Source organism: Sipha flava, unplaced genomic scaffold (genome assembly GCF_003268045.1).
Source record: "Sipha flava isolate LNK unplaced genomic scaffold, YSA_version1 103_pilon_pilon, whole genome shotgun sequence".
NCBI classification, from domain to species: Eukaryota; Metazoa; Arthropoda; class Insecta; order Hemiptera; family Aphididae; genus Sipha; species Sipha flava.
In genome coordinates, this window is record NW_020271717.1 from 1,752,827 (window position 1) to 1,778,592 (window position 25,766).

General features: G+C 33.8%; 1 protein-coding gene across 4 annotated transcripts; it reads right to left on the reverse strand.

The window, feature by feature from the left end:
- Positions 1-10,158: 10,158 nt before the first annotated feature.
- On the reverse strand, positions 10,159-24,928 carry LOC112682032 (ionotropic receptor 40a). Of its 4 annotated transcripts, none has more exons than XM_025552489.1 (16): positions 24,638-24,928; positions 23,994-24,155; positions 22,757-22,857; positions 19,429-19,554; positions 19,219-19,355; positions 16,646-16,817; positions 15,773-15,876; positions 15,567-15,660; positions 14,805-14,963; positions 14,558-14,702; positions 11,845-11,973; positions 11,585-11,685; positions 11,278-11,437; positions 10,893-10,989; positions 10,523-10,761; positions 10,159-10,374 (listed from the first exon to the last, which is right to left on the reverse strand). In XM_025552489.1, exons 1-16 carry the CDS (start codon positions 24,723-24,725, stop codon positions 10,229-10,231), a joined length of 2,160 nt encoding a protein of 719 aa, XP_025408274.1. In that variant the 5' UTR covers positions 24,726-24,928; the 3' UTR covers positions 10,159-10,228. The 4 variants fall into 4 exon arrangements, with proteins under 4 accessions (XP_025408274.1, XP_025408287.1, XP_025408296.1 ...); XM_025552493.1 differs by having other exon boundaries at positions 10,229-10,374; positions 19,459-19,554; positions 24,638-24,927; XM_025552502.1 differs by lacking the exon at positions 22,757-22,857 and having other exon boundaries at positions 19,454-19,554; positions 24,638-24,927.
- Between the last annotated feature and the right edge of the window lie 838 nt (positions 24,929-25,766).

Here is a 25,766-nt window from a genome sequence, read left to right on the forward strand (position 1 = left end):
ATGGAACGCACGCGGACGGGTACCGAGCGCGGCACAGGGTACGACACACCAGTGGCGCGTGCGAAATTCGATTTTTCACCTTTTTTTTTTTTTTTCCCCCCCGACCCCCGTCGCGCGCGCGGAGAATCCGTATCCTGGCCGACCACCGCGCGCGATATACTTGACCCGCAGAACGGACATCGGTACCTTTTGGTATTTATCTGCCCGTTCGCGCGACGACGGTCGATCGCAGCGGTTCATCGTTAAACGGCTTTCATGGCCGCCGCCGGCGGTCCAGAGAAAAAAAAGTGTTGTTTCCTTCGGACGCTCAAACGTTGTAGGTACCTACGGCGTTCGAACAGCAGCGCGACCGGGGTTCACTCTCGTCGGGGGAGGGGGGTGGGTTATGTGAAAAAATTGGGGTAAGTTTGAGTTATACAACACCCCCAAACCCCTACCTACCCAAGTTGCGCCGTTGAGTTCGAGTACTAGTCGTCTGACCGATCGTACCACGTCGAGACGGTACGCGAACAATACAATCGGTTGAAAATACAAATAATGAGAACAAAATTCACGTTACTTCGACCGTCCGACACTTTGAATTGCTATTGAACATTCTGTGGGAAAAAATAACGTTAAACACGGGTGACTGCATAGCTGATCTCTAAAAAATATTTTGACCTCAACCACGCGTGATTTTGGCAAGAGCAGGCTTAAATCATCACTGTTGATGTTTGGCTGCGGAAACGCGCGCAACGATTAGTAAACAATCGATATTGAAACCTTTGTTTGTGATGTATGCAGGCGTGCGCAGATTTGTAATTCAGGAGGTGCCGACAATAGTTTTGAGCCCTATCTTATCAAAACGTGCAGGTAAATTATAATAAGCAAACAATTAAATACCACACATAGCTTTAATTTTCTGTTTAATATTGTGGTATATCGTGGTCCCAATCAATATATATTCCTTGAATCTCGTATATTTTTTTCAGATGGATTCAACTATTTGTGATTTGTAGTTTTGCGATCAATTGTGGCTGTTATATTGTCAAAAGAGAAGTCTTTGCACGAAAGTATAGTTTATATTTTCTATAACGAAACATCATTTATTTTGTACCGAATATTTTTGAGTAAATAACATTTAATTTGACCACATCAGTTAAAATACGGGGTGCACACACTCGTGTCCACGCCTATGGTAATGCATACAAAATCTAACGAAATAATTTTCACCCGAGCGATAAATGTGGAGACCCTGGTGAAAAATAAATTTGCTTAGGTACCTAAAAGTGTATGACGAGTATAAAATTCACCCAATTGCAAACGGCTTCTAAACATTCCAAATGCCCGTGGAGGGAGGGCGGAGATAAATTGCAGAACGTAAATGTTTACAGCTTAAACGAGAGAGCTTTATCCCGAGCAATATTTCGACCTCAACCCTGGACGTGTATTCTAACAAGAGCGAGCTTAAACGATCACTGTTGTCGTTTGCGGCTGCTGTGACGGACGCGACGTCTTTTTCGACTTGCACTCGAGTACGTCGTTTTCGGTGCCGCCTACGTACCCACCGCAGGGAATCGGTTGGGTAGTTCGATCGGTACTTGAAATTCAAATCCGGCCACGGTCCCGCCGCTCGCAGTGCAATAGCTTTCGATTTCCCATCGATTCGACCGATGTTACGCTGTACGCGCGTAATACGTTATCCGCCGTTGGACGAACACGCCAAACGGCGTTTTACCGTGTCAAACGTGTCCCACGCGGATCTGAAAACACCAGCGGCCGGTCATTCCACCGCACATCGCTTTATTATCCGATCACCGTCCGGTTGTTGGCGAGCGCACAACAAAACGCTAGGCCGCGGCATTTGTCCTCGTAAACGTGAAATCGGCCGTCAGCTCCTCGCCGCGGAAAATAAATAATAAATAAATGGCGCGTCGACGTGTGTGCCAGTGCGCGGAACGGGTGCCCGCGGCGGAACGAGTGGTCGTCGAGTGGATTTTGATTTTTCAACGAGACGCTAACGGTTTTGGCACATTTTTTTTTTTATCCCGCCGAACCGTACTCGCATACGAACTGAACAACAAAAACACGAAACCGTCATTTTTTTTTTTTTCGTACATCTACAACAGTCCTCGTTGGACTTTTCTTCGGTTGTAACCGTGATCGATTTCAGTACACCTACGTGTAATTCTTTCTTTCCGAAGTTTCAATTTTTCTTTTTTTCACCTAACTATTATTCTAAATTACTTTTTAGTAAAATTAATCTTAAAACGTTGCTTGAACAGACTATTGTAACTGCTGTCAATGCATTTGAATCGTATTTAAATGAGCTTTTATAAATATAAATTCGGTAATCAGTGAAAAAAAAAAAAAAATAATAAAAAAACAAAATGTCGTATTAATTATATGATAAACCCGAAAATTCGATACCGAGGTGCGGCGATGCGATAGGTTGATAACCGTGTCGTAATAATTGAGTGCCGAAGTTTTTGCCGAGTCATTTAAAAGTTGTTGTTGCGACCGCCGTCGGCTATCAACACGATTCTGGACGACCATCACCGGATCCGCCGGTGCATCATAATCGCATGCAGCTGAAATATTCGGGTCGTTCTATCGCTCTCTCTCCCTCGTTCTCTCGCCAATCGCTTCGATTATTTTCCATAGGATTTCGCACGTGCACAACAATAATACCATGTGAAATTCGAGATCGCGCGTTGTTCCTTCGCCGTACACGCCAGAGCGCACACGTTAAAATGCGAAACCTCGCAGACCGAGACCATCACGTGCATTGTGTACGCGTAAAATAAAAAAAAAAAAATATGCACCTACCTACATTTCTTATTCGTGTTAACGTTAATAACCGTTTACCGCGTACTCGTTTTCTAGCGTAACAACATGCATTTACCGAGGGTCGGGTGGATCCTAAAAAAAAGTTAATTAATATTTATGGAAATCAATAATACCCAATTGTATACCTACATAGCCGTGCGCTGTGACGGACCGTAACGGCAGTTGCGGAAAAGTGCGATGAAAGCCATTTTACAATTTTACGATAAAGACTTTGTTTCACAAAAAAAAAAAAAAAAAAACTGATTATTAACGGATTAAAGCGCATAGAAATAGCTGAACGACATGCTATAGAGCAGGGGTGGCGAACCTTTTTTGGTTCAATTGCCAAATTTTACAAATTAAGGATTTGAAAATCGTTCACGTGCCCAAAGAAAATAATATTTTCTAAGAATAAAAATAAAATTACTGATATATTACATTATTTTTATTAAATTTTTGTAATTCCTAATGGAACACAAGCAGCAATCGTTTTATTGGTCGAAAAATGTATTTCCTTCAATTTTATTTAATTCGTTATGGCTTTCACAAACATAAGTTGACGACAAATATGAAATCATAAGGAATATTGTAATTTTTAAAATACATAAAATATAATTATAGTTATTATAATATTATATAATTAATTATGTAAATAAAGTATAAATAATATAAAAAAATATATAATTTGTCTTTTTTAGTTTCTTATAATCAACATTTTTTAAACAGTATAATTTCTTTTTTTTGTGTAAAATTTTTAATAATTTCAATTTTTGCTCGTGCCATAGGTTCGCCACCCCTTCTATAGAGTCACGGCGTTTATACTGTAAGCATATATTGTCGTGTTACATCTAATACTCTCCCAGGCACCTATTACGCGTTTTCTTTTAATCTCATTTCGTTGTACACGCAGCACTAAGTCGAAACCTCGTAGACCGAAAACCGCGCGGATCGCATACCCATTATGTACAATACAGACGAGTAAATGTTTGCCCACACTTTTCGAGGATATTCCCGTTCCACAAGTCGGTGTCGATGCACAAAACGAATTAACTCAAAAAAATTAATCGTCTGCACACAACGCGCACGGAACGAGTTGAAACCTTATATGTGAAATTCACCACGTCGCGTCGGTGTGTAAGTTGTGTACACATAATCGATGTGAATGTTTAAGACCGTCTTACTGAGAACACGTATTTTATACTAACACGTGCGTATCTATACACCAAGCGACCAAGTCCTTGCAAGTTTAATGTGCGTTGCGTTGCAACTGGTTCTCTGTAAACCCCGTTCGGATTACGCGAACACCACCAAATTAAATATGAAAAAGTTACGCATAACTTATTTTCTTGCTCGCTGGCGAAAACAAAGAGACAATTTAATACATATGTATACACGAGTAGATGCCGTGAAGATATAAAACATAAATAAAACTAAATAATGGGACGCAGCGGATTCGGCAACGAGGCTTTTGGGTGTTGAGCGCTCTTGTCTCATTTCGTTCACCTTGGCGCAAGACAATATATAATATGTTTCGTTATAATTTATTTTTTTTAAATTTGAACGCAACGATAAATCATCGTGTTTGAAAAACGATTCCGAACGCGGAGCTTAGTTTACCACTTTTGGTGTTCAAAACAAAAATAAATTGTGAGAAACAATTTTCTAAGTTAATATATATATATAAATGTAACAGAGCAATGTTACATGTGTTGTTCAGATATGATATTAATGCGTAGTACCAAGCAATAAAGTTTAACTTTTGTAAATAAGGCCATAGAACTTTTATGTACAATAATTATTTCTTCGTAAAGCAAATAATATATTCGACCTTTTGTGTTTGCTCTAATGTATAATGGACCTATATTTAAAATGTATTGTAGAAGAACATTAGATCAACGTTTTACATTAAAATTAAAAATTCAACTACCTCATACATAATTTGATTGAAGAAAAATTGGAAAAATGTAAAACATATTTAAAAAAATGTGAGTGATACTTTTAGAGCACTTTTACTAATTATCTATGTGGCCGAAATATCAAATACTTATACATGTACATCAATATAATATTGATATATTCCCAGTGCTCGAATTAAGGGAGGGTGCGCAAGGGGAGGTTCTCTTCTACTATTTTTTTTATTTTTTTTTTGCATACCCCAACTATATTTTTTCGCTGAAACGGAGGGACACCCACGTCTACTATAACTAATGTCCAAAATAATTTTTATTAAAATTTGTATTTCAATTTACGTCAATTTTATAACGAATATTACGATTTATAATTTTAAAACTATTTTTGATATTAATTTATTAACATGTTGAGCTCCGCTAGTATTATTACTTATTAGTGCCCAGTCTCATTATTTATTATTTATTATTATACGCTTCTTTTACTTCAAATTAGATCAAAATATAATTTATCAAATGATTTTTAATTTTTACTAAATTAAATGTTTTTCAAATTAACTTGATCATGAAAATCGATTACAATTTCAAGATTAAGTTATTAAGTTTATTAGAGTTTTTTTTATAATTAAGTTAAAAGGTTAATAAATATTATTTTTAACCTTTAATGTAATTTAGGTTCAGATTTAACAAAATTAATATTATATTGTAATAATGACAAAATAAAAACAATAAAAGTTTTCAATAAGAACATATTTAAAAATTTTGTTTTAATATTTAAATAAATGAACAAATAGTTTATATAGAAATAAATAAATGATTAGCCTAGAGTATTATTATATTTCTAAGGTACGACTGGTTTCGAATTAATAATACTCCAAGAAAAGCATTTATTTATTCATTTCTATGTATAAATTATTTGTTTATCTATTTATTTATTAATACATGAGTGTTAACCATTTACTAATTTTTATTTTATTTTATATTATTTGAATGTTGAATTATTATTTAGAGTGATATAGGCAATAATTAGTGAAAAATGTTATTTCACTTAACGTACCTATAGAAAAAAATGTAATTACTTTAAAAAAATTGTTTTTCTTTCTTTTGTGGTTGCAAAGTCATTAATTATTTTTTTTAGACTTCAAACCACTGAGCGATAAAAGTATTGACTTAATTGTAATGGGGTTAGGTATATATATATTTGTATCCATTTTTTGAAGTATAAAAGGTGTGTTTCAAAACTTAGGTGCATGTGACCTTATTAATCAATTGGAAATTAGAAACAGATGGTTATGAAAGGTCAGAGTGAAGTTATTTTTAAAAATTTTTTTTTTCCAATGATTTAAAATTACGGAAAACAATTACTACCGACGGCACATAATGAAATCGATTTTGTTATAATTCTGAAAATATAAAACTCTAAATGTCTGAAACTTAATTTTTTACTATTTTTTCATCTAATTCAGTACAGTTTTGAAAAATTATTGACACTTTTTATTTTTTCTATTTAAAACTACTTCGAAAATATACAGTTTTTATTTTATGTTTAATACACTGACTTTTAAATTGTTAATATTATAAACTTGCACTTTCATATTCTATTATACATACACAATCATAAATTAAAAAATTAATAACTAAATTTTTTTGTAAACGTTTAAAGTTTAAATGACTAAGTAATATATAGTTTTCACTTACGTTAGTGGATTTTATTACATAATGTGTGCAATTATGATTTTATAAAAACTTGATACATCAATTTAAGGTTGTCATCCAGTTTGTATTATCATTATACATTTATGAATCACAATACAATTTATAGAAAATATCATTATTTGAACATTTTTTTCAATAATTTTTATCATTAGATTTCTTTATAAAGCACTTTATGTTAACTGCATTTCCAATACAGAAAGCCATAAATTTAATAATATTTTTATTATTTTTAACGTCTTGAAGAACTAAATTAATTTTTATAAACATAGTATTAAAACCGTATGGTTTCTTATATAAATCGAGCTCCTCGAAGAACGATTTTTTTTTAACGGTGAATGATGATAGGTTTATTATTATTGTTTTCAGACTAAAAGTATGGCCACTCAAAATGGTCTACGCAAACTGCTGTATATCTAACAAGTCCAACAATATTTAGTCGTTCAATATTTTAAAAACAAATGTCACGTAATCGGATTAGTCGGATATAATAGGATCGCATGAAAAGCTTTTAACAATTAGTTAAAGTTTTGAAAACTTTTTACTGTAGAGAAGTTGAATAAAATTAAAATTAAAATATAAAAGCGTAGCTGATAAAAAATGTACGATAAAATAATGCGTTGAAACAATGTTTTATAGATCCCATGGCTATAATAATTATAATGACAATTATTATTACAATTGTAACTGACGTACAAATATACGTTCAACGACGATATTACGTGAATAAATAATGAACGATATTTACTACGCAATAAGTGTTTTCAATTCTTTTAAAGTTTTTACCGATAATATTTATCTATGACAAAATTATCTTTATATCAAATTTACTCGGAGTATACATTGAAAACAGTTTATGTGGTTTTTTGTTTCTGTCCGTCACACACGTAACTAGTAATTTGCTCGTTATACATAATATGTTTCGATAAAAATAACATGTTTTGTTATTTTTGTCGATTGCAAAATACGATAGTATACATTTTAACCGATTTAATTTTAATGTTTTTGTTTTCAAAAATACGACTGGAAACGCAACGTTAATAACGTATCGTCGATTCTATGGCCTCCTATATTGTTGGGTTAGTAGAATGTTTGCTAAACCAGTTAGCGGTGTCAGGTTGAAGTCAAAGTCCGCACGTATCAGATGACCAATTAATATTTCGTCGTCTAGGGCAGGGATGGGCAAATCAAAGTTATTATAAGGCCAATTTTTATAAAATTAAAATCCAGCGGGCCAAAATATAGGAAAAAAAAAGTTCATTCAAACTATGAATTTTAACTAGCATTTATATACACCGAAATAATAAATAAATAGTTCGGTACAGACAGCTATGTTTGAAAGCTATACGTATATGACATTTAGACATTTAACAATATTTAATACCAGATAAAAATTATTATACCGATAAGATTCTATCTATACTCATAGATGATAAAATTTAAAATTTCATGATGTAATTTGAAAATATTACAGGGGTTAGATAAAAAAGGTTCTCAGGCCGCTAGTTGCCCACCCCTGTTCTAGGGCATAAGTCAGCTTGGGGGAGGGTATCACCTAACCTTAACGAAGAAAACGAGTGTGCCGTCCGACGACTATATCTAGGGAATTCACAGCTAGGATTTGTCGACAGCATATTTTGTAACGCAGGCGTGTTTTTTGACGGACCACGTATAACCCGAGGTTGTCGTGGTGTTGTGTTCCAGATCAAGAAATCGCAAAACCGAAAAGACGATGATAAATGAAAATGAGAAATATTATTAAACACAGACTAAATATTAAAGAGATAAGACGAGCGTTAACATTAAAAATTGTACGTACAAGTTTGATGATGGTAATAATAATTGATCGTATTAAGTAATGGGCTAAACTTTTTGAATGTCAATTTGGGTAATAAACATGGTTTCAACACTGAGAAAATTCGATAGAAAATTGACGAAAAAACTCGTGTAGCTGTATCGATCCATGGATGTTAGATTGTATCATATAAGAACAAAGTATAGGTTGACGTTTTGATCAAGTGGAACTATACTTCCATCTTTTCAGCGGTTGGAAAAATGTTAAGGCTAATGAATTGAAAAAAGATCATTAAATATCATTAATTTTCATTGTTTCATTTTAGACAGTAATAAACTTATCTAATAAATAATAATATAAACCTATTATGTTATTTTAGTACTCATTCCGGATATTCATATTATTCATTTAGAATGATTTCTTGATCATTAAAGTTCGATTGCGAGATACCTTTATTTTATTTTATTTAGCGCACTTCACAAGTAATAATATTTTCGTACACATTTTAAAAAACAGACTGGGTACATAAGTTTATAAAAGTCGTCGTCACTGGAGATACTTTAACAACCCTTCACCAAGCACATATATTCATTATCGGTCGTACGTATCGGAAAAAACTCAAACTTTGTCATCGCGTCACCACAATTCTTGCCATCCCCCTATATAATTTAAGCCTGTTAGACTTTCATCACCCCTCTCATCCGTTACTACTGGATCATTGGCTTTCGTCCAAGGATCAATCGGGCGTATACATATTACATATAATGATATTTTTATTGAATGTCACCATGTTCAATAAAAACCCCAAGATTCTTGTTATTCTAAAAACGGTGTACTTCAACAAAGCTTAAGCCGCATAACCACATAAGAAATGGATGGTTTTAGCATTAAGCAAGGGCGCAATACGTACAGTCTTAAATTTAAATCTTCGATAATTTTAAACGCATCATTTAAATGTGTAGAGGAAACTACTCGGTCTAATAAGCGTAGTTGTAAATTATACTGGACTTGAATACATTGTAAATTATGCACTATATATGTATATAAACCTGTGTAAAACTTAGTTTTCCAATTCATTTAGATTTACAGAGATTAATAATTAATATTGGTACTTATTTTAAATAATATTTGTTGCGTGTAGTTGAATAATTATAATATATGCACCTATTTATGCGTGTCTACTTGTCTGTCAAACATTTAAACACGTGTTTAAATATAAACGTACGTTATAGTGAAAATGTCCTGAAACTTAATGGGACGAATCAAAGTAATATTCAACTAATCAACTACATAATGTAATATACAGAAACATTATTAGTTCGATGTAATATGATCAATTATAACATTCATTCATTAATTTTGGATGGGTTGTCGTATTATCAAAATATTAAGATTCGTCCAGAGTAGTTCGCGAATAACTTAGACTTTGTTTTATTTTATTATCGTATTACTATAGTAGGTACATGCTAAACCTCGAAGTATAGAAACATATAATATAAACTCAAAAATGTTGAACTATGAGACGCCGAGCATTTATCAAATGAATATTCATTAGTACCGCGTTTAAAACAATGTACACCATTTTTTTTAGAGCAATTTTTAATTTTCTTCTTAAACTTTCGCAACATCACATAAATCAATAATTATTTTGAATCCCCGTTAATATCTCCTCGAAACGCAAGAATTCTGCAAGATCACCACGGCGCAATACCGCAGTTCGTCAAGACTAATTAACCGGAAATATTTTTGAAGAAAACGTATTTTGAAAATTCGAATTCTTCTAGACCCGTGGGTTTGGCTTTAGCAGTAGATTATTGAATTTAATTTATACTATAAAATCAACTGACGAAATTAAAGTTGTTCATTTCCCAACAATCGATTATGATTGTATTTATTTGAATTAAAAAGAAATATTATTACATCACTGTGCATATACAATAATTTATCGTTCAATAATTTAATATACTAAAACTACATATTATGTACGATAGCTAAGAAAAAATTATCATTCTACTATGTTGTACAATCCACTTTGAAATTTCCTGGGTAGTTTACGTTTGTAGACGAACGGAGCTATGAGGCGTTCGTTTTTGATGTGTTCGTCGTTTTTCAACTTCCCGTACGACCTGATCTCTATCAAAAGCAATAACCCTAAGTCAAAAATAAAAAGAAAAAATCAAACAAAAAACGTAGTTTCGTCTGCTTCCAAATGACTCGGCTTAACCAAACGAACTAATACTAATCTAACCTAACCCAGAGATACCTTGTGTGATAAACAGTATGTGATGTACGCACGTACCTGCCAACATCGAGCCGATCGCCAGCACGTAGAACGCTCCCTGCAACGTTTTCATGGACATGGCTATGGTCAGCTGTTTGTCGTCGTCGTCCTGCCGGGGTTCCGACCCTTCGAGCACCGGTTCAACCACCACGGACGTCGCGTCATATTTTTCCGACCCCATTAACTTGTCGTTCAGTTTCTGGTATTCTTCCTCAGTGATTTTCGACAAAATGCCACCCTCGAACAGCCGCATCAAGCTGTGCACAAAAAAAAAAAAATCACTAGACTCTTATATGCGCTCGCGCACTGCATTTAATATCGTTGTAATAATAATAACTATACAACAACGATAAAATGCAGCCACCAAATCAACGAAAAACGTAATTACACATCGTTAAAGTTATCTCTGTATGGACATGCTCGTTGAAACGCAATTGCTGAATATCTGGTGTTTAACTTTTCACTTAGATGAAAATGCTGGGCACCTGCATGAAAACCAAAAACGTATATTATTGTAATGGTACTGCGATTGGAAGTACACAATACACACATGTATAATATCACATACAACATGCAGCTATAGAGGGAGTGTGAGAATAGAGTGAGATCGTAGCTTCGTATTATTTTATTCTTAAAAAAAATATAAAACTTAAACATCGATACTTATATCGATGTATCGACAAAAAACATCAATCAACAAACCATCCCTAATCCGTGTACAATGATCTCTGCAGAACCAAATATTATTTTTATTTTTATTTATAACGTATTACCAAATCGTTTGATATCGTAGTAAAATGTCTCTCGGCCACCGATGACTGCATAGTTCTTGTTGTCCCTGACTAATTGCATTCCTTTTTCGGTAGACCCTATGAGGTACTCTTGCTGATGAGAAACGAGCATTGATAGTTCTTCGTAAACTCCAGTACCGTTCTAAATATTTTAAATGGGTTTAAGGAATATATACGCAAATGAAACGCTAAACTGCGTCGTATAATAATTTTTAACCTAGTCGTGTACAACGTAAATTATATTTTAATATATCGTGTAAATCGTTCAAAACAAATAATGTTGACTTACTTCTAACATTGCTTGCGAAGCACTTTGGACTTCAACCAATAACTGTAAGCCGGAGTCACGCATAGCTTTGGACAGTTCGTCTAGAGTATTGATGGGAGGCTCTGTTGATTATAAATCGGAAACAATATTATTTATAGATACTATAACAACTATAGTGGTCACCAAAAATTGTACTACAACTATTCACGTTCAATAAACACCATCTGATAAAATAATTTTACCGACATTAAAGTAACAGTAATTGGCTTGAAAATGATTACCTTTTGGTGGTCTTGCTAATATTGACGTGAGACTAGCTGAATACATGTCGCCGATCACATACGTAGCCGTTAACATTAATAAGCCGGCCACAAATCGGATCTTATTGTTGTCCGATGGAATAATCGCAGCTACGCATTGGAATAATAAGTAATCAATATTTATGGGACAAAAGGTATAAGTAAACAACATATAGGTGCCCACAAGTACTATCTTAGAATAATATAAAAATTAATCGTTTAACACGATATAAACCTTTAAGCAATGCACATTTACCATTAGCACAAATTTTTTGTGCAAAAACTTATCATTATAAATATCAATATAAATATCAAATCAAGAAAAAATAGCCAATAAAATGAATAAAAAACCGACAATGATTTTAACAATCACATATTTTAATATATATAAACCTAACCTGTATGGTTTTTTTAAATTATTTTAAAAATCAATAAAATTGTTTAATTTTAGCTGTACCACGGGCTTTTTGAATGAACAATAATACGACCGAATAATAGTGTAACTCGCTGGAAACTCTTTTAGTACGTACGAGTATAACAATATTGTATGTTAATATGTCACTTTCAGATTTCAAACTTTTACATTTCAGGACGTATTTCTCTAATAGATTTTGAACATTTTTCCATGTCTATTTGTTTTTAAATCATACAAATTTGACGTTATACAACATCAACAATGGACCACCTACAGGCGTTTGTATTAAAAATAACAAAGGGTATATTTCAATGTTTTCTAAAATAAATTATCAGTGATATTGAATAAGCCAGCGAGGGAGGGGTTTAGTAGACTTTATACTATAATACACACACTATTTGGGAAAAATGTAAAAATAATGTAATTTATGGAATATTTTTTTCGATCATATTAATGCGGATTAATTTACATTGAAGTCACAGAATCATGGCTAAAATATATTTGTCTTATTATTATAAGTTCCACGCTCTTTATTAAATTCCAAAAATGTTCTCATATGACGTTTTAGTAATATGTATTATATATATACATAAAAGCATACGGGCACATCAGAATTAGCTTTGCTGATGAACACAAATATTGTTGGTTTAACTTGTCAGGTCAGATAAATGCTCGAAAAATGAAAACTGCAAATCAAGAATGCGTAAAGTAATTTGTATGCTTAAATGTAAACACACACACATTACGAAGTAGGTATTAATGTGCCATTGTGTATCGCGTTTTGTTCCGATTTCGCACTTTCCATTTTTATTACTTTCGCATTTAATGTACTCGTGCGCATGTTTACATCGGTCAACAACGGGCTAGGGGACAACTGACAACAGAACGTCGAAATAGATTCAACCGATATCTGATTTTGTGACAGCTACATTATCACTTTGACTGGTTTCTCAGGATTTTGCGCTTTTATTGTCTAACTGAAACGGACGGCATGCCCCACATCCGTATATTATTATATTATTATATCGAATGTGCACACAAGTATTGGAAATCGTACGAAATATGGGTTGTATTCCGATATGTATACATACTTATATATATATATATATATATAATGTAAATATACTCTGTAGGTATTGTGTTTAATAATGTATAGAGTTTCGAACTTTGAACAAACACTGTGCATTAAATCGGAACAATCGTGTGTAACACGCTAGTTATATGATAGTGTTGACACTGCAACGAGTACTTGTATACAGCGTGTTTGCAAAAATCAATTTCCTACCAAGCGGCGGAAAATATGATTTAGAACGTATCATCAATGTACATAACACATTGCTGCAATGCAGTAAATAATGTTGGGCAGCGTGTAAGGTTTTGGTGAAATCGAATCGATGTTCGACCGACGTGATTTGCACAGATCATACGTCGAGGGAATTACAGTTGACGGTAAAAGTAAGTATTCAACAATCGAAATACCGTTGGATTAGTATGACGGTGAGTCATCCACTTCTGAAGTTTGATTGAAACGTATTTAAATTTATAAAATCAAGCTATAATTATGACCAAAATTTAGTATTTATGTACGATATATTACATGTTCACGGTACTAGGCATTTGTTACGTTACATTACATATGTTTCTCTTGCACGAACAATAGTCATCGGTGAAATGGAAGGTGAAATAATATTTCTTCCTACCGCATGAATGCGTTTCATTAACAGTCAGGGACATCGGTAGAAAAATACAATGTGATGTGTTGTATAAAAATTTAACTCATATAACAGCTCGACCACCGAATGTGCGTGGACATTTTTTCATGAAGATTGTTCAACTGCATAGGCTATTGAGCAGCGCTTCTCAATATTTTACATCTCTGTATCACCTGTTCGGTAAATATTGACAAATTTGACGTGCCCGTCAGTTGACATGGTACACGCAGCCTTATTGATTCGATGTCAATTTTCGCTGTCCCATGTTAAACGCATCTACATAATATAGGTGCTTAAGAGTAAAATCTAATATTTCAATAAACATTTTTGAACGAGTCATCTGACAAAAAAAAAAAAAAAAAAAAAAGAGGAAATAAGAGGTATCGCGGATTCATAAAAGGTTTAAACCGATAATTCCAGAGCATATACTGTTTAGACTGTATAAGAAACACACTTAAATCGTAACGCAAACGCAAACGCAAGTACATATTATTTTAAGTACGATAAAAATAAAACGTTAAAATTTATTTCATAATCTATTCTATATACGTAGTGAAATGATTATCACCCTGTTGTAGGAAAACCGTGACAGACCACCACACGCATTTCCAGTACAGCAAAGATTTCCCTTGGGGATGACCGTCGGTCGAATCGATCAGTATGTACAGTATTGGACCGGCGAAAACCACCGTGATCAACAGCAGCGGCCAAACCTGAAAATACGATCGACGGTAATCGATTACGATCTGTGTACCCGCGCAAGTATGACGTGTTTTTTTTTTTTTTTGTTTTTTGTTTTCGCGCGCGTGACTTACCGACCAATGAAACGGTCTGATGAGCGAAAATGCTTCGTTCAAACGTCCGGGCGCGTGTGTCAGGAACGCTTCGTTGTCGACCAGCGTGAGGAACGAGAAGTCTACCACCAAGTTGCGTTCGTACGTGATGGACAAATCTCCGACGAACCAATCTGCCTCCTTTGGTTTGTCGGATCGATACGGTTATGTAACATATTACGTTATTTTTGACGAATGCGCACCGTCACACATCGCCCAAGTTTGTTGTACCTCGCACAGGTCCGCACCGGGTTCGTATAAGAGAACGGCAGTGTCTTACCGCCGTTCTCTTATATATATAATAACTTATATATCAAAACGTTTATTCGTACGCTACGTTTTATTACCAAAATAATAGCGCATGAAAACGTTTTTTTCCAAGAACGAAGCGCGGGGGATGGGGGGGAGGAATATCGCGTTCAAAACGAGAAATTAATATTTTTAAAAGTCCGATTTCCATTCAGCCTCGTATTATTTTAATAGAATTAAATTCGTGTAACGTGTTATTAGACGTAATGTATAAGATGTTACGTGGCCGTAACGTAACGCGTGGGAAAAACGGTATAAAATACAACAAACCTTGGCACTTTTAAACGGTTAGCTATTAAAGAAAATTGAACATATGTTTTTCAACGTCAAATTATATAAATTATTTTATCTATCCGATCCTAAGGGATAATTATACAATTCAATTGTCTCAGCTGCAATTAAAATAAATACATATAATATATTCGTTTTACGTACCCTTTGTCCGATTAAACCCAACACTCCTTGCATGGACGACCCGCGATCCAGTCCCGAACCTTGAGTGCGATCGGGTGGATCTACGTAAGTGAATCTGTGTGTATAATTATATATTTTTATAGACGAACAGCTCTCGCATAATATTACAACAGAAATTATTTTCACTATTTGTATCGAATAACCGACAAAATAGAAGTATTGCGTACCGAAAATTTAGCTTATCGGCCAACAAATTTATGAGTTTATCGTCTCGTCCACCGTCCACTCGGAAACTGTCGTTTAAATACTCGACGAACATCCACGGTGGCTTCTAGAAGAAAGAAATAACGTGTAAAAGAAGTTAAATATACAAGGATAAGTAGTGACGACGAGGGTGTGCGAATATTTTTGAATTATATAATAATTTCACGTGCGAAAAAAACCATAACAATTTACATTTAAATTGAAATATATAACATTTTATAATTTAACATAATCTATTACTGTATGCAATGAAATATGTTTTCAATTAAATTTATTAATAAGTTTATAATACTTGCTGATGATCAATCGTGTGCGCTAATCTTTTAATATTTAAATACCAAATGCATTTCTAAATTATTAGTTAAAACCTCGTAAGTTGACGATTTCGAGTTTTAACAGTCACTCGTTGAATTTAAAACATTCGAAATTAAATGAATGTAAAACACATTTAAATCATTATTATCCGAATAATATCAATCCGCTAGATCATTATATATTATCCTACTAAATAAGATTTCAAGTCGCTCTGAATATGATCTGTATATGACTTTTTTAGACGAAACCTATTCAAATTTTGTTGCTGCTTAGTGCAAGTCAGTCGTTGTATACTCGTATATATATATATTGCCAAAACAAATATTTTTATCATGTTAATAACTGTTTATATTATACAGGTACAGCGTAAGTACGAGATTGATTTGAATACATAAACATTTTTATGGGGACTGTTGTTACGGCGTGGGGGCGCTTTATTACTGTTCTCGCGGATTTATGACCGGACAAGGTTCGACGTGATTTACGTTCGCTGCTCGTCTTGGTTTCTTTTCAATGCGTACGTGTAGAACGGGAACAACGAAACGTCTGCCTTCGAAATTCGTGTACACCCGTTCGGGTGGCGGCAGCAGCGGGAACCTGACCAATCCGTCTACGGCCGACCACCAATTGACCATTTTCAGTTCCGATCCGTGTCTGACGTTAGCCGTGGCCTGGCTGTAATAAATCTGGTAGCTGCAACGCAAATCGCAGAGTTTTATTCGCGTCGTTTTTAGCGCGTTTCACGACAATGGTAAACAAACATTAAACGGAACGTCCGAGACAACGGCGGCCGTGGCCGTGGCCGGGGTATTTTTACTCTGCGGTGTCGGCGGGTGGGCTGAGCACTGCTCGTCACACGGGACGGGTTGGCCGAAACAAACGTTCGAACACTTGCTTTACGATAGAACAAACCGCTATAAACCACACTGACCGAGCGCGTCATTTTTCGTACGGCCGGCGGGGATTTGTTTTAAATTTAATTTTCTGTCCCAAAGCTGTTCACTCGTAAGATCGGTTACCGTCTTATCTAATGAAATACTGTATACGTATCTATTCAGCTAATAGGTCAAAACGAATTTATTTTTATAAATATACGACGGGACATAAAATCAATATTATAGAGACACGGTGTACATTGTTGTTGGAGGCAACTTATCCACATTCTTTGCTTACTCTCAAAACTATTAATAACGTTCTTAGAAGTCCTGAAATACTCGGAAAATCGGATTATATTTTCCAGCTCATAACGCTAGTCAATACGTTTCGTTTAATATATTGCCTGGATTTATACAACGTGCATTATGAACAAGGCCCGGATTTATATGCATTTCCATGTTTTTTCTAAACAGTCCGAAAAATAACTAGGTAAGCTACGAGTTTGAATTATAGTGAATACATCCGAAATGCAAAGTCTTATTTTGCATATTTTTGCATATTTTGTCATTTTTTTTTTTTTATATGTACGGCATATTTTTGTATTTTACGATTTTTTATTGCATATATACGGTTTTTAAATGTATAATATGTATTATTTTGCGTATATTAATTAAAATAACGTATTTATAATTATATTTATAGTTCCTGTAACTTAACGAAGTCGTATTCATATCTTAACTGAGACCTAACGGGTCAAGTTATCTGTTATTTAATAGGTTTTCACGAATCATACATAAGTCGTGTTTGTTTCTTCGTATTTATCGTAATCCGAATGCGCCTAATTTACATTTGATTTAAATTTATTTATATTTAAAATGCCAAAAGTCAGTGCAACTACGTCTAGTTAGCTACACAAATTTGTTGTCGAATGTAAAAGTATTTTTTCTACGGATGACTTAGCCTTGTTCTGTTTAAAATGTAACGTAAAATCAAATGTACCATGCAATTCGAATGCTTTTGGTATGCATTTATTTTCGTTTAGTCTCATAATTTATTTAATCAAAAATTTGAATTTAAATTACAGTATGTTAAAATAACTAAAAAACATGTATCATATGAATTTTTTGTAAACATAAAAAAAAATGAAAATAAAAGACATTTTTTAATCGATTTTTTTTTGCATATTTTGTATAGGGTTGTATTTTTCAATATATGTATTTTTATTGTTTACATTTTTTTATTTTATAGGGTATATTCCTACAAAATAAGAGCATAAATGCATATTTTATAGTGCATATTTCTGAGATTTTCAGAGCATATAAATCCGGGCCTAATTGTAAATTATTTGTTTCGAGTTTAACTTTGGAATCATTGTTATCGGATCGCATAGTAGTTACGTTGTTTTTGAAAAGTTTCTGGAATGTTCTGCGCTGAAATATCCGCGTTATAATAATCTACGACAGGATCAAATAACATTTCTATTATAGGTTTGCGTATAAACCAGAACAGTATCCTTCACGGGCCGTAATGTTATCGGCAAGGTTTAGCGAAATCGTTTTAATCAGTTCGGAAAACGCACACGAGTACGTTACCGCTAACGGTTCAGCACTCCGGAGTAATTCGGAGCACTACTCCTGCCCGGCAACGGTAAGCGGTCCGACGAGACGTTTGTGCGTCTGCGATGTTCCGCGCGCCGCTGTGGGTTAGGTTAGGCGTGCTCGCGCAAAACGTATCGGAAACCTGTGGATCAGCGGTGCGACGGCGGCATGCGTGTACCGTGTCGGATACATAATATATTGCACGGAAGTCGTACGGGGGAGAAGGAAAAAAACCAACACGTCGATTTCCCGCTAATGCGGTCCAATTGAATTAATATTATATTTATACGACGTGTTCGGGATGGTCCGGCGGACCGCGCGGGTGAAGGGCTGCAGGGGACGCGAGATCCCTAAATTTATTTTTCAATTTGATCGCAACTGCTCTCCGCACCGCCATCCATTAGATAATGTGCGTCTTGGGAACATGCCGTGTCGCTGATGTTTTTCTCATCGATGGCGCGCGGCCCGTTAGCGCGGGGGCCGTGGGCGGACGGACGCCGGTGTAGGGGTGGCTCGGCGGAAGCCGACGCGGGCTTAGGGTGGCAGGGACACCAGTGTGTAACAACAGCGATATTGTTATTATTATTGTCATTATTATTGATGAGAGTACATGCACTCACAATCCCGGCCTGGGACTGGTGATGACGCACACGCGCATCGCCTCGGATATGTCGGACTTGAACGTTCGGCTGACAGTCGACCGGAGCCACAGGAACACGTAAACCACGTCCCGAGACATGAGGCTGTTCTTCCGGATCTGTGGTGTGAAAAACAAACGCGACGTTGTATCCGGAGAAAAAAGAAAAAAAAAAAGAAAAAAAGAGTAATACGATTTCACGCAAATGCGCTGTATACATTACGGTGCTCAGTATGCTCTCCATCAGTTCCGACGTCGAAAACACTACGTAAGACTTTCGTTTTCCCGTTTTCACCGCGTCCCGGATGTCGTCTAAAAGCTTCGTTTCGAAACGACAATACATTAGTTGATTAAACTATCATTGCAGTATATGTACAATGTACCGCAGCACCGGTGATATACACTATATATATATATATATATATGCGTTGCGGTTACCGTGAAAATGATTAACTCAAGTACTGTGCGTCAAAACCATAGGATATTATATGACTGGGTTAAGTGACTCAAAGTAACCAGAGGGCCAATTTTACAATTTTTAGAATGTTAAAATTTAGCGGGACAAATTAAAAAAAGCAAAAATGAAAAAAAAGTCAATACAATTTACAATTACCGTTTCAATTAATTTAACTTTATGACTCAACCATACAATAAAACAAGTGCTTAAAACCTAAAGCAAAGTTAGCTATGCCGATGGATATAAATTAAAATTAGACGTTTAATGTTTTAGTTGGAGTTCAATGCTAGAGAAAAATGTAATATCCATATATTATATCTCAACATACAAAAAATTAGATACTGATAGCCGCTAAATTGTAATGAAGTGATTTATTTTGCAATGTAGCACGGGCCAGGTAAAAAAAGTACGCGGGTCGCCAGTTGCTCGTACTTATTATATGAAGTAGAATTTGGTTGGTTCGAAGTTCAACAAACGGAAAAATCATTAAAAGTTATTCAAACGACTCTTTAAAAACTTGATAACATCAAATAAAGGGTGTGCTAAATATAAATTCGCTTCATCCATAAATATATTGAGTTCAGAATTACCGAGGCTTTTTTATACGCGAATTATCTTTCGTGTACGCGTCTATTATCAATAGTTATAAAACTTTCGAAACTAATAATTTGGTGAGGTGTCAATTCTGTCTATATCATCCGCTAAATTAAACGAGTTAATTCATATCTGAAGTTATTTCTTGACAGTTAGCAAATCGTTTTTTTAACGCGAAAAATGTTTATGCTAATATGCGATTTAAATGTGAATACACGCAATTCGTATCTATTTATTTATCAGATAACTAGAGAAAATAATTCTCGATACATTTTTAGATACATCGGGTTGTTTTATAAAAATTACCATCTTACCATATAAATAATTACTTTTGAAAATATTCGTTTTACCTTTAATAATATGAAATAAATTCTAATAAAAATGCATTCAACGACGGTGTATATTTGCACATGTATAATGTTTTTAGCTAAATAGTATAAAATAATCTATAAGTACATACAATTTTACAAAACTAGGAAACGTATTTTTGTGTCGATATTTATAAAAATTATTCGACAAATCGAATCCTGAAGCTTATATGACCTATATTATACTGGCTGAATTACGTGGATTAATCCACAAGATATTTTATTATTTTAGATTAAAACTAATACTATTTCGACGTAAAAAAAATATAGATTGAAAAAACGCACAATCATCATATATTCTAGTGATAATTATTTTTATTTATTTTTAGTATGTAAATTTGCATAAACCTCAATCGGTAATTATAAAAAAAAAACATTATATTAAGTTTAATATTTTTTATGTGGTCAAAATGTAAAAATGATACATTCAGCTTAAACTATTTCGACCCTTAAAATCTGATTTTCTAAAAATTATTTTTTATTGTATATTAGAGATTTAAAATAACCACTATATATATGACGATCACTTTGTACAAAATGTGATCAGTAATTAGAATTTTAATTATATATATATATATATTACTATAAAAGCTAGTGGCGTACCCAAGAGGGGGATTATAGGAGTTAAACCCTTTCCCCCGCTGGAACAAGACAATTTTATTATAAATAATATTTATAATATTTGATAGTTTGATACATTATTAACGTTATCATTCATAAAAGTTATTATTTATTAAATTGCATTCACGCTCTTGCTACAAAGCGACCGTCAACGTACTGTGTAAGTGTGACATTATGACAGTGTGGTTATTAGCTGTTTATGTCCATACAGAATATTAGGTAACTGTTTCAACCACAGCAGTTGGTAAATTATATACTACTATGATATACTACTATAATCTACTGTGGTTTCAAATTTCATATCATTGTATTTTATATCACACTGATATCATATCATTATCACAAAGTTGTATTTTCTATTTAGTGCAAATTTATTGCTTGAACTTCATCGTACCTCTTTAACTATTAATTAGGTATATATTATACATTTATAACCATATTAGCGAAAATTAATGGAATTGAAAAACAATACTTTTAGGTTATTTCAAAGTGGAACCTAAATCTATGAAAACTTCTGAAGATTAAGAGAACCCTCAAGAAGTATAAATTTAATTTGAATTAAAAAAAAAATTTTTTTGGTAGGTAACTAATAAAAAAATTTTTTTTTATTCTTATAAATACTTGTAAAACAACAATTTCGTAATTTATAAAATGATAATTCTACCTCTAGTACTACTACATCAAATTCAGATTCAATAAATTATGTAAGTTAAATATATTTCTATAAGTATTAAATTTAGTGAGTATGCTATGAGTATATTCTGTATACTACAAATTATATGAAAACATTAAAATGGTATTTTTATATAATCAGTAATATAACTATGGTATATTTTTGTTGATTATTATTATACCAATATTATTTTTTAACCCATTTCTTATTATTTGTTATAGACATGTTTTAATGAAGTTGGAATTAAATATTCAAATGAACTAAGCAAAGAACAAATTATCAGTCTAATAATATACTCGTAAGCTTACATGTTAGACTAAATTCCACGAAAGTAAAATTAATGTTTTTACAGTTTAATTTCAATACTATATATAATATTATAATAAGCATATTTAAGTTGGACTTTTTTTTTTTTTTAAATCATTATACTATTATAATATAACTTTGTAGCGTATAATCATAAGTGTAACAATTTTTTTTTTTTTTTTTTTGATATATATAATTATAAATTAAATATAAGACTTTTTTTTGCTTATTATTTATTAGGGCCCTATCGTAATACGACTTCCTTTTTTTTTAACCCCCCCCCTCATCCCAATTTAAAATTTTTTGGTACGCCATTAAACATAGCTACATGTTAGTATACAACAAACAAATAAGCGAAATAAAATATAAAAGAAAATAAACCGTAAAAAGGGGTGTTCAGAAATCTAGTGTGATTTAAATATAAACAACGCATGATTATATCTACGGTTTCCGTTGATCAATAACAATAATATAATATTATAATATATGCGTAATATGTTACCAATTGTACGTGATCCACTGTTAATAATGCGTGGTGAGTCGTTGTCACACCCCTTCCGTGTAGTGACTTAATTGTATTACTTAGGAAATCTGCAGCAGCATCTTTATGAATAAATTTAATGTATAAATACACAATACATATACCATGTATTATAAAATATTATGCAATTACCTATACAGCTATAACTTAAATTTATTCACGAAATACAAATTAATTATTTATAACTTTGCATCTAGAAAACGTACATATGCCTGTATAATATATATATATATATATGTATGTATACCTAATAGGTGGTTATGTTGGAAAGTGAAAAATTCTGACAGCTTATATGAATAATACTATGCCGTTGATAGATTAAATAGCTTTACAATTATTGCGTGTGTTATCCTTTGAAGGCATCAACGGCAAAAATTGAAATTTTTATACTGTAGGTATACACATGATATTATTAGCATAAAAAACGCATGTCGTGTGTATCGTGTTGTGAGGAAATTTAAAATATCGTCTTTGGCTAAAATATTGTTCCACACGTGTAATATTGTAATATGTATGTAGGTCGAGGAGACAGTGACACGAGTATAATACATATATATATATATATATATAGAATATTTAATGCAAAAATATTATACGGAATAATAAGATTTTTTTATTAAATTATGCATGTATTTATAAATACAGAGGTTGATTTTATTTTTGAGGTGCAACACCAAGACAAGCGTAGGTATAGATATAGGATATAATGTGTCGAATCCGACAAATCAAACAAGTGAAAAATAAATTCATAATAAAACGATTAACCACTAATGAACAATTTAGGAACCTAGTACATAGTGTTTCTTGAATGAACCCAATCTTTAAGGATTTACGTTGTGCCAGTAGATAAATGAAAAGTTAAAAATTATACATAAAAGTAGATTTACAGATTCTTAAATTTTATTTTTTCGCAGTTCGTCGTTTAAAAATCAAAAACTAGATAACGATTTAAAACGATTAATATGCATATTTACATCGATAACCATTTCTATGCAATGTAATTAGATCGTGCAGGATTGCAATCACCGTGTGATGAATGAAAGATTAAAACAAAATTTGTAACGAAAATCATTCTGTGCAGTGTAATTAATTATTTATAATTCATGCTGTATTAATTTGCATTGGAGTGCGTTCGTATCGTGTACAGCGTAATGTAGGCAAGATTTCACGGGTACGTGAATAATCGTAGATTCGACACCTGAATGTACGGCTAGTGTGCTGCAGTCGACCGCCATGGCCACGATGATGTCACGGATCGCGTCCGTCAAGTTGCCGTAGTCGAGGTCGCGCCATCCGCTGCCACCGGTCGTTTGCCTCTTCTGATGGCGCCAAATGTTCGAATAGTGCCGTCCCAAAATCCCTGTTAACGGTTGAAAATAACAACAAAAAAAACCCATGTCCGTGTTACGCGCTGCACGGTCCCGCGCATAACTGGACGTAAACGCGCGCGCATATAAAGCGAGGGAAAAATTAATTTCGACGGATCTTTTCGGAAACCGATGTTCGGACGTTTCGAGAGGATTTTTCCGTCCCGAAAACGACGAGTTTCGTACTACAAAGGGATTGCACGGAGAACCGCGGTACCCCGTGAGTTCAACGACTTTGCGTTCGGAAAGGAGGTCGGGCGAAAGTTGAAATGACAAAACTTTGAACGTACGGGACGAACTCGAATGGAAAAAAAAATCTAATGTTTATCGGAGAACGCGATACACGGCGAATCTTTAAGGCGAAAAGGAAGGATGTATACAAGTATAACTATTACTACTAATAAAACTATTATTATTTTTGTTATCGTTATTATTATTATTATTGTTATTATTATTATCATCGTCTAATACGTACTCGCCGAAGTGTCTGCACACGACATTAAAGTCGATGCCGCCGCGGCGAAAACGACGACCGCGAGTAGCGCGCGTTCTACCGCAGTCATTTCGCTGCGGAAAGTGCCGCGCGATTTTTCCACGCGTTTTCCGGCACGCGGCGATCGCGGACAACGGGAACAAACACAACTCGCAACTCGTTCATATTTTATTAACCGTAATATTTTCGTACGCCGCGTTTGACGGAAATTATATCGACGAACATAATAATAATAATAAAAACAATAAACATACCAAAAAAAAAAAAAAAAAAACGTAAGAAAACACGCTGGTTAACGAGAATGGGTACGCGCGTAAAATACGATTCAGTGACGGGCACGCGCGTTACACTGGGCTATAAAATATTTATACATTTGACCACGAAACATACGTATGAAAGATAGAAAAGTACGTGTGTGAACATATAGCGGGTGTAATGCGCACGTACCCGCGAGGTTAAACATTGCCTGCGGTCTGTCAGTGTTACGTTATTAATATTAAACGTATAACGACCCTCGGCAATCATTCGGCACTTATAAACCTATCGTGTGTGGTTATCAATTATTTCTGTTGTTGTTGTTTTTATTTTTCGCTTTCGTTATTGCAGAATTATATGATACACGTGTATCGGTATAGCGTGTGTGTGTGTGTGTTTTTTTTTCATTTTTACTTTGCTTAGAACGGTAACAACAATAGGATAACAACTGCACATGTACATAAACATGAAACTTCTCACTCAACTAAGTTTACAATTATTACACGTATAAATACAGTGCAGTAATATATTATCGTTGGGCACCTGCTCCGTGTAAGTTAGACTTGTATAATTAAACATATAATACTTACATAAAATCCTCTACTAAATTCGGTTCTCAATTGTTACGCATATAAAAACCGTACGGCTATTCGTTATAATTGAATACCTACCCTTTTTAAGTAATAGATTATCGCCGCAGTTTCGCTAATACGTTGAACAATTATATTTCGTACGGAATATTATGTAAAAAACCGAAAACCGTTTTTATTGGAAATTCATCATCACATATACGTAGTGTCCGGAATCCAGAACATAGCGATTCCATCGAATCACATTCATCTTGGCCTCATGCAGT

Bases quoted from the DNA above. Each gene is read 5' to 3' on its own strand.
- LOC112682032 (XM_025552489.1), bottom strand. From the start codon at position 24,725: ATGACTGCGGTAGAACGCGCGCTACTCGCGGTCGTCGTTTTCGCCGCG. The intron at 14,703-14,804 runs GTAAGTCACGCG...TCGTATTTTCAG, and splicing joins TCAGACCGTTTCATTGGTCG to GTTTGGCCGCTGCTGTTGAT. The intron at 11,974-14,557 runs GTGATAATCATT...TCCAATGCGTAG, and splicing joins CACGGTTTTCCTACAACAGG to CTGCGATTATTCCATCGGAC.